The sequence below is a fragment of the Schistocerca nitens genome, chromosome 3, assembly GCF_023898315.1.
Source record: "Schistocerca nitens isolate TAMUIC-IGC-003100 chromosome 3, iqSchNite1.1, whole genome shotgun sequence".
In the NCBI taxonomy this organism is placed as follows: domain Eukaryota; kingdom Metazoa; phylum Arthropoda; class Insecta; order Orthoptera; family Acrididae; genus Schistocerca; species Schistocerca nitens.
The window spans coordinates 411,113,633-411,132,042 of NC_064616.1; the positions used below are offsets into that span (position 1 = coordinate 411,113,633).

Here is an 18,410-nt window from a genome sequence, read left to right on the forward strand (position 1 = left end):
TTACAGACGGGGATAACCAAACACATATTCTTTTTCGATTTCATTCACTATGTGAAAATTTCAAGAATTAGAAGGGAAAGATGAGCTTCATTGGAGATTTTTTTTATAATAATGTATTACCATAACTGACTGTAAAATTTACTTTTTTCCTTTTCTTTCTTTTTCTGACATTAAAATGTATCTGGCAAAAAAGAAAACTTTCAAGAGTAATAATACGGAATCCAAAGGGAACTACTACATATGCCATATTATTGAATAGAGAAGGCACATTTACTCAAGGATGTCTACAATTCACATATTTTTTTTTAAAAAATATAGCTCTCCATTTAATACTGGAGGATCTCTAACAATTTTAAAGGCACTTCAACTTACTCAAGAATTAACGAATTCTTTCATTTTATTTCAATGACTGAAAAAGACATTTTTAAACACACTTAGCTTCACAGCTCAACACCAAGACAATCTCTAATAATGTCAAGTAGATCATCAAATCAGTACATTTCAGAACTGCATTGTACCAGACATATGATACAAAACAAATATAAATTATACTTTCAAATTTTCATAGGCAACATCAGTACTGCAATGTCACAGCATCTTTTCTGAAATAAAGCACTCGTGCAAGAAACTTGGTGTTTTGTTTTGTATATTCTGTCAAAACTTAGTGTATCGAATAGCAGGATTTCCAAATTTCATGAGAACCGTGTATAGAAATACTAAAAGCCTTTAGGGAAAAAAATCATGTGCCATGTTACACACAATTCACCCAAGTATATTTATAAAAGCCTCCTCATCTGGAAGTCAAGTACTTTGAAATTAATGCCCCACGGACTTTAACTCTTATAGAAGATGGGCTTTAAAGCAGTAAACAATGTTTTGAATTTTGCTCAAGGAGCAAAATATGGTGTTTTAAATATGATAGGTGAAACATTCATTTTCATAATCAGAACTTTCATAAAGAGACAAACGCTTATGCAGTGCAAAAAAAGTTATGAAATAATTCTTTATGCAAGTATCTCCAATGAATGTTAAAGCACAGAAATATTTTAGGATTAAAAGAGACACCTCACCATATAGCAGAACGCCGAGTTGTCGACAGGCACACACAGAGGAGGAGGATGGGGAGGAAAAAACAAAAACAAAACTCACTAGCTTCCAGAACAAATTCCCAGATTTTATTCCAAAAGCTAGCATGTTTTCTTTCTCTTTTGTGTGTGCCTGTCACGGAATCAACATTTCTGCTATTCTTCGAGAGGTTTCCTTTACTCCTAAATTATTTATATTCTGCCATAACTTTCTTTATAACATTTAAAGCGTATAAATATTCACAGATACAGTACAACAAGTAGAAACAAAAAGTACACTTCATGTTTTATTTATTAATACCTGATGCTTGATTAACAGCCTCAAAGTGAGTCCGGCAAACATAGCCATAACATCATACTCAGTTATGCAATATCCACTCCACCTGTGAATTTAACAAACAATCTGGAGCTCAAATTATCTTTATCATCAGTAAAGGCTACAATACAATGATTGTTACAGTAGCTGTGGTAGCACATGTGCTCGCCTACAAAACGAATAGTAGTAGGAGGGTGCAGGGGTAACACCCCAAGCTTCCCATTCACTTCAGCGTTTCTGCTCCAAATCATACAGACAGATCCACTCCTCAAACTTTCATAAAATGTACTTATAGATTTAGAATGCAAGAGCATAAGGCAAATATGCAGTTATTTATTCCAAGTCACGGGAATGATTACTGCAATGTTTTTCTGCATTTAAAAAATTGTAACACGTCTACACAAAATACCATTTTAATCCGTCATTGAAAACTGTGTGTCACAAACATAATTTGATGTTACCACTAATGTGATGCCTGAACATAAAATGATTCTCCAAATGGTTCCCCACAATGATTAAAGATCTAAGATTGGAAAATAACATAGAAATGCAATGTTCTCTCAGTCTTTCACATGACCCACTTGATTACAACAGAGTCTATAAAATGCAAATAAAGTACTATCCCACAATGTTTAATTTAGAAAATTCAGTATACAGCAGTTAGCACCTACATTATTTAGATTTTCCGGAATCAGATGAAGCAGTCTAGAGGTTTTTAACTGCAATCAAATAAAATTATTTTCACAAACTGGAAAGGAAATGTAGAAACTAACAGCAAATCTTTGGAAAATATTTATATGAAAGATGAGGGAAAATATTCTAAAAACAACTGTTACAATATTTTCTCATAGTGCTGAATTCAAAATTTTTTGGAACTGTCAAGGGCCACTGCGTGCAAGTGTCATTAAATATCATGGTCCATGAATGACAATCTCAAAGTCCTGTGCAGACTTTGATTGATCTGCGTCAAAAAATACAATTTTTTTAAAAATAACTAAGGATACATGAGGGAAAAACTAAGATTTTTTGTAATGACATTTCAACAGTATATCTTCCCACAGCAAAAAACTAAAAATACAATGAATTGCTTTAACAAATGTGAATGATAAAAGACTAGAATATTCTCTCAGTTATGGCAGTCAGCAAACTAATTACTCGCATTTACCATCATTTAAAATGCTATAAAACTCAATAATAACAATGTCACTATGCACCAAACAAAAAATCTAAAGAACATAATGCAAAGATTTCACTGTATAAGAAGTAACCTGAACATTAATTAAGTACAACTTACATTTAATGGATTACAGACACAAATCACACAATATTTTCAGCATCATTCAGTATAAATTCATAATAATAAAAACCACACAACTTTCACTGGCACCCATCAACCATTCTGTGTACAAAAAGCAGGCAGGCAACTTTTCTGCCCATTGTACTGCAGCTAGTAACTCTATACATGATTGTACAACAAAGATATTAAATTAAAATTTTGAATGTTGGATATACATTAACAGTAGCAGTTTTAATATGTACACATATTTACAGATAACAGTCACAGAGAAATGAAATTGACATACAAAGAATTCTCTATTAAATTTTTAAACACTCTGAATAAAAAATAAAAAAAATCTACAGAAAGCATTTTTCTTACAAACAACAACTTGAGTAAAATTGTAACAAAGTTTACAGAACAAATATACTTAAAGTTATTGTAAGTGCTCTTTGAAAAGCCTGGTTCTTTGCCTTACAGGACTTCTTATTCTTTATTATGGTATAATAAGAGTGTACAGCTAAGGCACAGATCTCTAAACAAAAAGAACTGAAATTCCTTTTGAACTTCAGGTACATCCTTTAACACACATCCTCTGCATATTATTTGATATTTCACAGGATGCTCTGCTCATTTCTGTAGTAGTCTTACAATCTTTTTACAGCCTCTCTCTTTGTGATATCAGCACAAACAGTACAGTCTGTTTCTTTTGACGCTGCCAGAGAGAGAGTAACAAAGCACCGAAAGCAGCAGCAGCAACATGTTTATACAAACTACAGCTACGAAGGCAAACAGCAGATCCTGTCTGCGAACATTTTATGGGCAGAGTATGCTCCTGTTTATTTTAAGAGGAATCTTCTTCTCTCCACAGTCACATGTGAGATTCGACAGCATAAAAATGTGTCCCATCTTAGCATACATGAGATCAATGTGGACAAAAAAAAAAGCATCCACTGCTAAGGAAAACATTCACATTTGTAGGCGATTCCTCTTTCAAGGACAAAGAGAAACATAAATGAACTGAATTAGGCACCAAAGCAAAGCAGCTGGCAGTGACATGATGGAATTACTGTCAGCTCTGGTTGTAACGGTGGTCCCAGTAAACCGGGTCCCCATTGCGGCCCCCATTTTGCTGTTGTTGTGGCTGCTGTTGCTGTTGCTGCTGCTGAGAAGGTGGCTGAGATGCTGGTTGTGTTGGTTGTTGTTGCTGCGCCAGTACACTACTTGGCCTCAGACCGGCAGGCTGCCCATGGGTGGGTGGGCATCCAGATGGGGGTGACGCAGCAGCTCCGCTACCCAGACCACCTGAAGGCTCTGCACAACATATAAAAGGGCAAATTTGAGTCCTAAGACCACAAAGATTTTGCAGCTTTCAGACAGGTACAATGACTTCACAATGTGAAATTAAAATGCAGCTCTAGTTTATACATGAAAATTACATGTGTATATTAACAGAAATAACCCATCTGGTATCTGATTAAATTATCTCAATGTACAGGAAAACTGTTAAGATCAAATATACTACTTAAAGTTTCTACAATGTGCACAGATTTTTGGCCACACCTCATTAAATTAATGATATTGTTGATTTACATAAGCCATCTGTACATAAAGATACCTTTCTCCTTAAAGTGGAGGATATTCAAGCTCATATGAGCTGTTCTCTCACACTATGATGTAAACAGTGTCAGTAGCACCTGATTCAAAAGTCAAAAAATCTATATAAAAAGCTTTCAACTGAAAGGCATACGCAGTAATATACTGGACCTGATGAAAATGATTACATGAGCACATCCACACAGTAAATCAAAGTATAAATTACATTTTGTTATAGTAAAAAATGAGAGTTTTAGACCTGACACAACTTTTGTGATTGTTCACGTAAACAATGCTGGGAAAACATCCAGAAATTCTAGAAATGTGAGGTTCCCTTCAAATAAACTGCTGTTTTCACAACAAACACACAAAATCAGTATGAATTTGTATGAAACTGAATCGCATCAAATACAGAATGCACAGTCAACTGTTTCTTGACAGAAAAATTCAAGTCTATGTGTAAAATGAAGAGGCCATTAGAAAGTCCATAATGACAGCCGCAAAATTTATGGGATATGAGAAACAGCTTGGTATCACATTATAAAATTTATTCTCAACACAGAGGAGAAAAAAGAGACAGCTATAAGAAAAGGCAACCAAACATTTAATTGCACTGTATGGCAATAATGACACGGGTATTGGTTCATGTTTGTTACTGATACACAATTCCAAAAGGAAAACTTCACAAAGACACACTAAAATTTTAGCAAATATGTATAGACATAAGTTATTTCAGGAAAGATAATCTGGAACTGTAGACCTTTCTAGACATCTTGAGAAACTGGTGCTCTGCAGTTTGCAAATACTATTTGTTAACTGACAACTTTGAAACATCATGAGCTGCACATAAAATGATTAGTGTCTAAACTGGTATTTGGGTGTATAGCCCATCATCAGTGGCACATATGCAAAGGACAACAAATAACTGCATGACGTCAATCTCTACAACATAACAGTTGTATTCCTAACAGTAGAAGTGTAAGTCTACTTAGATTATGCATCTCTATACTAATGAGATGTGTGTCAATTATAAATTATTTGTATGTACAGCTCTATGTTCATCTATAAAGCAAAACAACAGGTGAATACCTAGAATCCAATTATAACCATGTCTGTGTTAATATGATAAGGTATGAAATCTGTCCTACCTCACTGTATACAATTGTCACTTACGTTACAGCTGTCCAATATTAAACAACGACATTTCTTGGTCTCACCGGACACAACTGTTATAAAATGTAAATATGGAACTGGCAGATAGGCCAAAGAGTCTATATTACACATCTCTTGTTACTTCTGAGATCATATAAATATGCACCTGTGACACGCATTCATACATGTAAAATTACCATGTTTGTACAGTAAGTATAAAAATGCAAAATGCACTCTAAGACATAATGACGTGCACCACGGATGAATTATCCAAATGGCATGGAAATCGGTAGATGTGATGCATTATGTACAGATGAACAAATGATTACATTTCCAGAAAAAATTGATGATTTATTCAAGAGAAATCATCAAAATCTCAATCTGATTAAAAAGCCCTGCCCACAATGCAACAAACATTCTCGACTGGGGAGATATTGGGCAACCTTCCTGGCCGAGGTAAGATCTGGCAAACCTGAAGACGAGCAGTAGAAACTCTCACCATCTGCAGTCAGGCTCAGTTCACAGAGGGACTCATCACTGAACAGAATTCTACTCTGGTCAATAAGATTCCAGGGTGAAGATGTGTCTGGAGACATACTGGGCAGTGGTGGGATTCGGAAGCTCACCATACAGCCCAACTACCAGGAGTGATGTTCTGGGGTACCATTTCATTTCACAGCAGCAGCCCTTTTGTTGTCATTCACACCATCCTTACAGCACAGTGGTATGTTGACAGTATTCTTCACCCCATTTTGTTGCCTTTGATGGCAAGCCTCCTGGGGCTTACATTTCAGCAAAATAATGCCCCTACATGTCACGAGTTGCTACAGCTTGTCTTCATGCTTGCCAAACCTTCTCGTGGCCAGCAAGGCTGCCAGATCTTTCCCCAATTGAGAATATCTGGAACGTTTATGGGAAAGGCCCTCAAACCAGCTTGCAATTTTGATGATCAAATGCGCGAACTGGAAAGAATTTGGCATGATATCCCTCAGGTGGACATCTAACGACTCTATCAACCAGTGCCAAGCTGAATAAGTGCTTGTATAAAGGTCAGAGATGGAGCAAGATATCACTGAATTGCACAATTTGTGAAGCTCTTTCTCTTGAATAAGCTGGCCGTTGTGGCCCAGCAGTTCTAGGCGCTTCAGTCCAGAACCGCACTGCTGCTACGGTCGCAGGTTTGAATCCTGCCTCGGGCATGGATGTGTGTGATGTCTTTAGGTTAGTTAGGTTTACGCAGTTCTAAGTCTAGGGGACTGATGACCTCAAATATTAAGTCCCATAGTGCTCAGAGCCATTTGAACCATCTCTAGAATAACTCATCATATTTGTCTGAGATTCTAATCATTTGTTTGTCTGTACATGAGCACCAAATCTACCGATTCCCATCCCATTTGGATAATTTATTCAAGGTGCATTTTTTGTAATACAGGCTCTTTGGCCCTTCTGTTGGCTTCATATATATGTTAAATGACAGTTGTGTCCAACGTGACCAAGAAATAGTACCATTTAAGATTTGACAGCTGCAACACACACAACTTGGGCACTATGAGGTAGTATAGATTTCATATTCTATCATAAAACACAGATACGGTTGTAAATGGATTCTAGGTATCTACGTTGTTGTTTGCTTTCTAGGTGAACACCGAACTGAAATAATTTACACAGACTTATGTTTCAGCTGTTATGTGTACAACTGTTACATTGTAGAGACTGGTGTACAAACAACTGTTTGTTATCATTTGTATCAGTTGCTGCTGACAATGGGTTATATGCCTGAATGCCAGTTTAGCTAGTAAACATTTTAAGTGAAGCTCTGGTGTATAGAAGATGCCCTTTAACAATTAGTCCTCTTTGATAGTACTCCATATGTGTATGAGCAGGAGAATAAATCTCATTGCCCCATTTCCATGGACATGTGAAAAACACTGCTGACTTGGCAGTATTCACATGTACTATGTGGCAGTGTTATGGAAATCTGAACTTTAGATATTAGGTAATGAGTACCTGCTTTCCCCTGTACATTCAATAGATAAAATGTTGCAAGAAAGTGGGATGTTGCACGTCAGTTAATGTCTTGTGAGCAACCTCTCGACATTGTATAACTGATCTAAAATGTTGCACAGAATTAAACTCATGTTCAAAACCTCTTAATAATTTCCATTTCACTGCTGAAAATAATAATGTTTGGTGTTTTTGATGCTGTGACATTAGACAGTGTAAAAAGTAGCATATCATTTTACAGAAGTGAGAGATGATTACTCAACAAGAGATGCTCTGATCAATAAAGAAATTTAAATTAAGAATAACAGTCATCATTATTTTATCACAATGGATTTTTCGGCAGAGTCGGACAGCTGGGTCTTTAATAATGACATTGAAATGTGACAGACAAGGTTAGAATACATAAAACAGTTTGAGTAACCTTCCTCAATTCCACAGAGGCATTATCTTACTAAACAGTGACATGTCATTATGCTGGGGAATATCAAATTGTTTGGATCTGTAACCTAAGCAGGCCTTCTTGACTGCTGTAACAGTTTGCTTCTTTACCTGGATTCCAACATACCCTTAATCCAGCAGCATGATATCTCTTTCCCCTTCATTTGTGCAAAACAAAGAATTCCTGTATGTCTCAAACCATTTTAACTGCTGAGTATACTTCCTGAAGGGCTTTGTGAATAGCAGAAAAGAAACTTCTCTCCTCAGTTACACCTCATCTGTTCCACTGGCTTCAGAACTGCATATACCTTTGAACTGAGAACTGTATATGCATTAAGAGAAGAATTCTGAAGACAATGTCAAAGGCAGTTAACTTTTTTTCGATCTCTTGGCACATACAAAGTTACACATGCAGATCTAAATGACTTATAAAACACTTATTTAAGAAGTGAACTATTCACTAAATTAGTTAATTACATTAATAATGGACATTCTTTGCCTGGAACGAATGGATGAAAAGGTCTTGTTGCTCACAGACTGTTGTTGAGAATTCATTCCATTTGAATGCAGGCAGCAGTATTGTATTCTGGTGTCTGAGGTACAGCATACATTTTGCATGCTTGTCACACCATGACCAGCTAATGTTTAATGTAATATGGCGGATAACTTGTCTCAGTACAAAGTTTAAAAATAGTACCGGTCCTAAAAGCTGTCATGGTCAGCCTTGTTACCTCGTGCTGGAATGCATCCAGTACCTTCACATATGACAGTCTATTAGATTTGTGCACTGCCAATTTATAATGAAGGTGCTCAGGTCCAAAGGCACACTACAGCTGGACGTCAGCTCATCATCATTCACAGATGACACATTTTAAAATGCTGAATACTTTGAGTAAATGTCTTTTATGTCCTTCAGATGTGGCAAACACATATGTTAAAGATTGAAAATGAGGCCCATAAACCTCACGGACACCTTAAAATTGAGAACAGCAGACTTCATTCTAACTTCTGGAAAGCCAGAAGAAAGTTCTCAATGTTTTGAATATTTCTAGGCGCTGGGTGGTGTCATCCGGAAGTTGCAATATTTTGTCAAGCCGACTACTTGCCATCTTCAGGCATTAATGATGTCTTGATTGTTTTCTGTTGGTACCACCTCTATAACCAGTCCCCCACCTCCTCTCACCGGCAGCCTCTGCACATGAACATGGCAGAGTGTGTGTGGTGGTGCAGGAAGTGCGATGTCGGGACTCGATCCAGGTTTCTAGTTGCCTCACGGCCCGCACCAGACACTGGCCTCTGTTGGCATGACAAAACACGACAAAACACATTCTTGTCTTTTTCAGTTACCGTGAAGGGAGCAGATTTCCACATAGCTTGCCACTGTGCTTTGATCATGCTCAAGCCTCGGTCCCTGGCTTTGCTTACTTAAAAGCCATTACTTTATTTATTAGTTTGTCACATAGTTGGATTTCTACAGTCTCATCGAGAATACACTTCCTGAAGGTTTTCAGTTGCTGTACCAACTTGGTGCCACTGTAATTCATGGCAAGTCCATGGAAGATGCAGTGTCTACTGCAGAAGACTTTGTCAGCTGTTTGTTGTCTATGTGGTGTTAAAGCTCAAGTACATCTCTTGTGTCCTGTCTGGATACTTGGGCCTACATAAATTTTCCCGCATTGCAAGGGATGTGGCAGACTCCTTATATCTGAAGTCCTAGGTCATCCTCAACTGTTCCCAACAGTGCTTTCATCTTGAGTAGCTGGCAGCACAAGAACTTGACGTTACTTTCCCGGAGTATTCTTCCGATTTTTGTTGATATGTTCCAGACATATGGGACGATTGCCGTCAGAACTGGTTTCTCTTCATCCTCAGCAGGCTGTGTTTTCGGCTTCTTACTGCATGCCTCCAGCTGTCATACGCATTCACAACAAGAAGTCCTAAGCACACTAATCAACAGAGAACACAAAATTTGGTAATATGGAAGTCTAGTAGCCAAATCGCAGCATCTACAGGCCACATTCGTTACAGCAGTCACCACATACAACAAGCCTTAAGACCAAAGAAGCCAATCGTCAAAAATAATAAACGAGTTTGCATGGCTGGGTACTCTCCTCACTACATGTCGTTTAATCTCTTGAGTCACAGCTCTTACGGTACCCACAAAACAGGCTACACAGTAAACATGTGAAGCCCTGGAAATATCTGTGGCTGGATGACATCTGGCCCCTACTACTCCCCTATTTGAAATACCAATCACAAATTCATTTTAATCAAAATACACCCATTTTTTACCATTTAAATTTTCTGTGTCATTTTTAACTTATTCTACAGAGAATTTGAAGGTTTCAAAATACCAACAATAGGTGTTTGCATGGCTAACAGAAAATATCTTTCTTAACGTACATCTGTCAAACTGAGAATGAGAAAAGAACAGATGATTTTTGAGAGAAGGGAATATCTTAATCTTCTTCAAGAAGGGAATATCTGGTCTACATGCTCTCAACATGCTACACTGCTTTGGCCACAGAGATAATTGGACAAGGGAGCAGGAAGGGAGGGAGCAGAGTATATATATATATATATATATATATATATATATATATATATATATAATGTTATTTTGGATTATAATAATCAAAAACTAGAAGTGGAAGAAGTGGATAACTTGAGATCAAATGATTGCTTGCAACAGAAAGCAATTGAAGTAGTGGAACAAATTTTACTTTCCATGTTTGTGATGCCTATTACTATTTGTACCTCATAAGGGAACATGAAATATTGATGGAAGAATCAAGTATACCCACTGTGTGGTTTCTTGTAGAATACTCTTTTGTAACACAAAGCTATGAACATCAAGAAATTATTTCTCCTCCATGTCATGGCTTGTTAATAGACCTAGTACCAGCAATTTTGATGGAAAGATACTACCTACCAAGAAAAAATTTCACCTTTCATATACCTAAAAAGTGTGTGCTGATGTATGAGGGTAATCCCAGAAGTAAGGTCTCCTATTTTTTTATAAGTACATAGACCTGTTTATTTCTACAATAGTTCACATCAGTTTACAGCTTGAACATTTAGCTATTTTTTGACATAATCACCATTTCTGTCGATGTATTTTTGTAGACGGTGTGTCAGTTTTTGTGTGCCTATATCTGCCAGCTCACCGCCATGCTATTCAGAAAGTTATGAACCTCTTCTTTCACCTCGTCGTCGGAGCCAAATCGCTTTCCGGCAAAATGTTCTTTTAACCTAGGGAACAGGTGATAGTCACTGGGCGCCAGGTCAGGACTATAGCATGGGTGGGTGATTATGTTCCACTGAAACTGTTGCAGGAGAGCAACGGTGTGCCGAGCAATGTGTGGGCGAGCGTTTTCATGCATAATGTGTACGTCCTTGCCCAACATTCCTCTTCTCTGGTTCTGAATTGCCTGTTTGAGTTTTTACAGAGTCTCACAGTACTTGTCAGCATAAATTGTGGGCCCAGTGGACATAAAGTCGACCAACAGTACCCCTTTCCAATCCCAATAAACAGTTATCATGACTTTACCGGCAGACTGTGTTTGTTTGAATTACCGTGGCTTTGGAGAAAAAGAATGCCACCACTCGCGTGATTGTTGATTGGTCTCAGGTGTAAAGTGGTATACCCAGGTTTCAACACCCATGACAATTGAGTCCAGAAATTTGTCCTGTTTGGCTGCAAGGTGGTGAAGAAATGTGCGGGAAGCATCAACTCGTTGCCACATGTGGTCCTCAATCAGCACGTGTGGCACACATCTTGCGAACACCTTCCGGTAGTTTAATGTTTCCGTTAAAATTCTGTGAGCGGTGCTTCGGGAAACCTCAGGAACCAACGTGCAGAGATCATCCAGGATGATTCGCCGATCTTCACGCATGCTTTGCTCAACCTTCAACACTGTCTCCTCAGAAATGACGGTCTCCCGCTCCTTTGTTCGTCATGAATTTCGGTCCAACCAGCTGCAAACTCTCTACACCACTTACGAACATTTTTGACATCCATGCATGTCACCATACACTTCCGTCAATTGGTGATGGATTTCAATCGGTGCAGTGCCCTTTGCATTAAAAAACCAAATAACTGCACGCAATTCGCACTTGGCAGTAACATCCAACGGGAGCTCCATTCTCAATGGCTTCCAAGCCAAGAATGAACGTCTCAGCGCGGCGTGTGCATGCTTACACACAGTGCGTGAAGCACTCTTCACAACAGTGTGACCAACTGCCACACAAACAGAGCTCTGTACTTATAAAAAAAAAAGGAGACCTTACTTTTGGGATTACCCTCATATGCAAGAGTCTGAAAGGAAAAGTATTAAAAAATAAACATCTTGGCAGTGTCTAAATTGTGAAGTTGTTTTCGTATGCTTGATTGTTTCAGTACATACCACACTAAAGCAAATTACGTACAAAAATAAATTGCACAAGACTTCCTTTAGAATTAAAACATGACTTGGTAAAACATATCTTCGTATGCCTGCTATTTTAACATATTATTACAATACCCTCATGAACAAGTAAACAACATTTGCAGCTTTCACAGGACACCACATACAAATTTACTGAATTCACTGTTACAAAGATATCATTTTCAAAAAAATATGATAAAATCATCAGCCCAGATGTATCTGTCCCAAGTGTTTCAGGTCAGTCTTGAACGTTTTAATAGGATAGCAATTTACCTCCAACAGGTGGTGGCGGTGGCACCTTGCCACCACGCCTCACCAGCAGTCTCACTGAAGGTCCTCCATTTCGAATAATTTCTATAGCCTCAGCATGTGTCATATTCTTTGTGTTGATTCCATTGATTTCTATTATTTGATCTCCAATCTGAAACAGAACAAAACAAATTATAAGAAATTTCACTTCCCCCCCCCCCCCCCACTCTCTCTCTCTCTCTCTCTCTCTCTCTCTCTCTCTCTCACACACACACACACACACACACACACACACATTCACTTTGCTGAATACTCATACGGTCTGGTACAAAGCAGGCAGAGGACTCAACTATGGGTACACTTCCTATATTACATGAGGAGTACTCAGCGGGTCTGAGGAAACAAATTTTTCACAATATGTATAAATCTCATATGATTTAGTCCCCTCAAGGATGCACACATCCCTGCAGTAAATATAAATGATTTTAATACAAAGTATGTAGCTATTGTTCCAAAAGCTAGGAGTGCTCAATGGCATCTGTACATGGTGAACAGTTGCCTTTCCACACACCAATTGTATATTTTCCATCATATTACTGTATCCATAAATATTTATAAATGTTGGTCGCGGCCAGTGGCCATTGAAGGAATGAAAATGAAGTATAAGGAGCTACATGTACATTATTACTCCACAAACCACCTTACGGTGTCTGATGGAGGTTACTTCTGGTGCCACTCGCCTTCCTCCCTTCCCGTTTCATTTGAAAATGATGCATGGGAAGAATAACTGTTAATAAATCGCCATATTAGCTCTAACTTCTTTGAATTCTCTGATTTTCTTGTAGACATTTCACAAGACATATGTAGGAGGAAGTAATATGTTGCCTGACTCTTCCCGGAATAACCACTCAGAATTTCAACCATAAACTTCTACATGATGCACAAAGCTTCTCTTACAGCATTTGCCACTGGGGTTTGTCGAGAACCTCTGTAATGCTCCCCTCCTTATGAAACAGTAACAATATGAAATGTACCACTGTTCACTGCATCTTCTCTACGTCTTCCATTAAACAAACCTGGTAAAGATCCCAGACTGAGGAGCAATACTCAAGAACTGGTGTTACAATTGTCTTGTAAGCCACTTCTTTTATGGATTAATTACATCCCCTTATGATTCCTCCAATGAATCTCCACCTAGCATATGATTTTCCTACGATTAGTTTTATGTGATGATTGCACTTAGATAACTCTGGATCATTATTTCTAGATACTTCACGGTTGTTAATGCTTTCAGCAAATTATCATCAATAGTGTCACCGAAAAGTAGTGGATCTCTTTCTCTATTTATGTGCAATACATTGCATATACATATGAGCTGAACATCAACAAAAGCAAAATGAGGATAATCGAATGTAGTTGAATTACATCAGGTGATGTTGAGAGAATTAGATTAGGAAATGAGACACTTAAAGCACTAGATGAGTTTTGCTATTTTGGCACCAAAATAACTGATTATGGTTGAAATAGAGATGATATTAAAATTGTAGAATGACAATGGCAAGAAAAGTATTTCTAAAGAAGAGAAATTTGTTAACAGCAGTGCAGATTCAAGCATCAAAAAGTCTTTTCTGAATGTATCTGAATGGAGTGTAGCCATGTATGGAAATGAAACATGGACTATAAACAGTTTACACAAGAAGAGAACAGAAGATTCTGAAATGTGGTGCTACAGAAGAATGCTGAATATTAGGTGGGTATATCGTGTAACTAATGAAGAGGGACTGAACAGAATTGGGAAGAAAAGAAATTTGTGGCATAACCTGACTAGAAGAATGATTTTCAACTGTACAACTACTCAACAAAGCACAGAAGTGGACACACGTGGCGTATAGTGGACCTAATATTATACCATGTTTAGGATGAAGAAAAGATATGGAATTGTTTCTTATGTGTCTTGTGAATCAATCTCAAAAGATCCGACATATTAATATACTGGACAAAACTAAATAGTTATATGGTGGCTGCACTTAATGAACAAATGGCTATGGAATTGAAAGACATCCTAGTTTCACAACCAAATACTGAGAGATATATCTCTATGAAGTAGGAGGTTGTAATGCACTTGCAGTCAGAAGTCAAAAGACTCCAAAAATTGCTTCACAATGAAGAATTTGTGACCACAAACTACTCCATTACTTTATCTTTGCACAATGGCAGGTTGTGAAATTAATGACTATATTTCATGCAATATATGGCTGACATGGTTTCCTGTGGATGCACAGAAAATACATTTTGCACTGGTGACCTCAAAGCTCTCTCTCAAACTGCTGACAAAATAGGTAAGATGTATCCACATAAGGGTACCACAACCATTTCCATCAGGACAGAGAATCCTCTGGATGTGCTGCACATAAGTAGCTAAACTATCTAAGCAATTTATGGCCTTAAAAATATGGTGCTTCACCTGTGTGTCACAACAGCAATGCTCTTCCAGCAAAATCAAATGTCTGTCCAACAGGAAGGATATCTGCTGGTATCAAAGAAAACTTTGAGCTGCAGCCTATCAGTATTAACCTATTCGTGTCAAGAAAAATGCTGCCAGAAATCAAGTGGTCATGGTGACCAATTTCAAACTGGACAGTTACCGACTGTTCATAAGGGAGCACTCCACCAAGCTACAATTCCCTATTGGTACAGGTGCTGAAGTCTCAACTTACCCTTATTCTCATCTTCCCCGCGAAACACTGATGGTAGTTACCTGAACACTGCAAATGGATATTTCATAAAATCCAACAACCACATAAATTTTCATCTCAACTTCAATCTTCAACATGAATTCATGTGGAGGTTCACTGTAGCTGACATGCTATACCCAATTGTTGGAGCAGATATGTTAGGATTTTACGGCCTCTTGCCTCTTCCCAGATCTTCATCATCACTGTCTGCTTGACTCTACAACAATTTTTTTCTAGTTGTGGACACCTAAGCCATGCCAACCATGCTGACATCACAGGGACTCCAGGTGATTCACTATATCGTGGCTTACTTTGCTGGTTCCCTGAAGTCAAACATTCATCACCTACTATAGCAGTGGTAAAAATCTCAACAGTATATCACACTGTCAGCAAACCAGAAACACCTGCCCATGCAAGGCCTCATTGTCTACCTCCATACGAACTCAAGATTGCAAAGCACGAGTTACCTTTCATGTTAGTACAGCGAATCTGTTGTGCTTCGGATGGTAGCTGGGCCTCGTAACTCCATATTGTCCCTTATAAGATCAACAGGTGGCATCCTTGTGCCAAAAATCATTAGGTTAACATCAGAACAATACCCAGTCACTAGCCTGTGCCACAAATCAAAGTTTGCTACACACATTCATGGCAAGACAGTTTTCTCCACAATCAACACGTCATCTGTGCTTTCAGTCAGATACCCATTGCACTAGAAGATATACCCAAAACCATTGTTTACATGCCTTTCGGACTCTCAGAATTTCAGCAAATGCCATTTGGATTGTGTAATGCTGGACAGGCTTGCCAGCACTTCATGGACGAAATAAGTACAGACTTAAGAGTTCTGTTACATCTACACTGATGAACTGCTTGTTGTTCAGCAAGGCAAACCTTCGACCCCATCTGCAACCATTATCACTAGACTACAAAAACACAGCTCAGTGATTAACCCCTCAAAATGTGTCATTTCTGGAGCAACACAGTAAAATTCTTAGGGTACCTTATCAATGCACAAGGAATCTGCCACATAAAATCAAAATGGAAGCTACTTCTTAGTTTGCACAGATCACGATGACATGTGAATTACACCGTTTCTTGGACTGGACCAATTTTTATCAAAATTTTGTACACAATGATGCATTGCCGGCAGCACCTCTCTAGGAATTTCTAAAATATTCACTGAAACCTGGAGACATACTGAAGTACACTGATGAAAAGAAAGCATCCATCACCAAAGTGAAAACTGTATTAGCTCATCCTCAGCCTGATGTGCCTCTCGCTGCTATAATGATGCATCAACAACTGTCACTGGAGATGTATTGCAACATGAGTGGCAACTTCTAGCTTCCTTCAATACCAAATTACCACCACTACAAGCAAACTGATTAACTTACATCTGTACCCTCCACACAGCCTATACATCAATCAAAAAGTTTGCGCACAAGCTTGAAGGTAAACCATGAATCACCTGCATTCACATTCTGAAAGAAGTCACACAAGGCACTAACACACCAGTTGCAATATTTTGGCTTTGTAGGACAATTTACTATGGGTATTCAACATTTTGGTGGTTAGCAGAAAGGATCAACAGATGCTCTATCTCTGCACTGATGCCATTGTGAAGGAACTTGATTTCACAACTTGTCAGTGCTATACTGCAACATATCAACATCATAAGTGCTAGTGTTTGTTAATGTGAGACAAGAGATAAAAAGCAATCTGAGATAAAATCACACTCACTCTCAGCCAGTGTAACCCATGATCACACGCACAATAACACTAGCCGACACCACGGAAAAAAGCGTTAAAATTGTTCAGATGTTCTGAAACTATTAAGTAAAACTAAGTAAGACAAGAGGGAAATGAAAATAGATTCAAACAATATGTGACTGGCTGATCAGTTGCCAAAAAAACCCTGATAACACATTAAAAACGTAATCCTAAAATTTTAGGGAACAAGATGGACACATCACAATATTTTAAAAGTCGTACCCAATTCACTTGATAATCAATTAAAATAGAAGGCAAATCTTTTAACAGACGAGCTACTGCCCTTTGGTCTGAAAATAAAACACAGTCTAGTAAAATGTGGTGCAGTGTGATCTGTATGCCACAAGCACCACAAACTGGAGGGTCCTCCTGCAAGAGCAAGAAGTCATGCATCATAGCACTGTGGCCTACGCAAAGACAAACGAGGGGGACCTTGTCCTATCTGTGTGGCTGGGAGAAGGTATGTCACAGTTGTGTTTTAGACTTTACTAGACATAGCTTATTGTCTGTCACTTCCAGTCACTTTTCTACCCATCAATGCATGACTTCGTACCTCAACTGTGATGTGATAGCAGGCAGGGGGATGGCACAGTGAACTAACTGAGGACCGTAACATGCTTCCTTGGCTCCTACATCCACCCTTTCATTCCTCACTACACCCATGTCCCCTGGCATTCAGCATAACGACACCTCATTCACCAGCCTTTTTAGGTGGATGTGGGCATCCTAGACATTCTGGACAACTTTATCTGCTGTGTACAGGCATTGTAGTGAGTCAAGAGCACTCAGGGAATTACGAAAGACAAGGAATTTAGCATTTGAAACATGTCTCATCTGCTCCAGTGTCCACTAGATTGCATATAATTCTGTGACAAAGACGGTAAAGCCTTGAGGCAGGCAGATCTTGAGGACACAATCAGGGAGCACAACAGAGCAAACAGCGTTCCCTTGTTTAGACCCACCTGTAAATACAGCTAGAGTTGTGGTGCTTAGTTAAAATGTCATAAAATAATATATTAAAAATATAAGTATATGCAGGAGTGCACTCTCCCCTGCACTGCAATAGTTCTAAAATTACTGGAGTAACCAAGGTGGCAGGCAGTTAAAACTGTGGATTTGGGATTGCAGTTGCTCCATGGCAAGTGACTCTAGCACATGCTGCACATAGATCCCAAACAGCCTTGTTGCTCATGGATGATTGGGGAAAAGGCATTCCAGAGACAGACAAGCAACGGTATGGCGTGCTGATAAATTTGGAGCAGCGAGGAACTTACACACCTGATGCACAATGAGGAGCTGCTGCCAGATGGTGAGTGGCGGTTCCTCACCCTCAGCACAGAGACTGGGTATGGGGCTGGTCCT

The 18,410-nt window shown here is 38.5% G+C and overlaps 1 protein-coding gene across 2 annotated transcripts in view; it reads right to left on the reverse strand.

The window, feature by feature from the left end:
- Positions 1-1,017: 1,017 nt before the first annotated feature.
- Positions 1,018-18,410, reverse strand: part of LOC126248356 (membrane-associated guanylate kinase, WW and PDZ domain-containing protein 1) — a 408,513-nt gene continuing 391,120 nt past the window's right edge. For both annotated transcript variants that reach the window (XM_049949272.1, XM_049949273.1), the window contains exons 16-17: positions 12,568-12,715; positions 1,018-3,991 (exon numbers count right to left, since the gene is read on the reverse strand). In XM_049949272.1, coding sequence (XP_049805229.1) covers positions 3,750-3,991; positions 12,568-12,715 — 390 coding nt within the window. In that variant the 3' untranslated portion in view covers positions 1,018-3,749. The remainder of the gene's footprint in view (positions 3,992-12,567; positions 12,716-18,410) is intronic.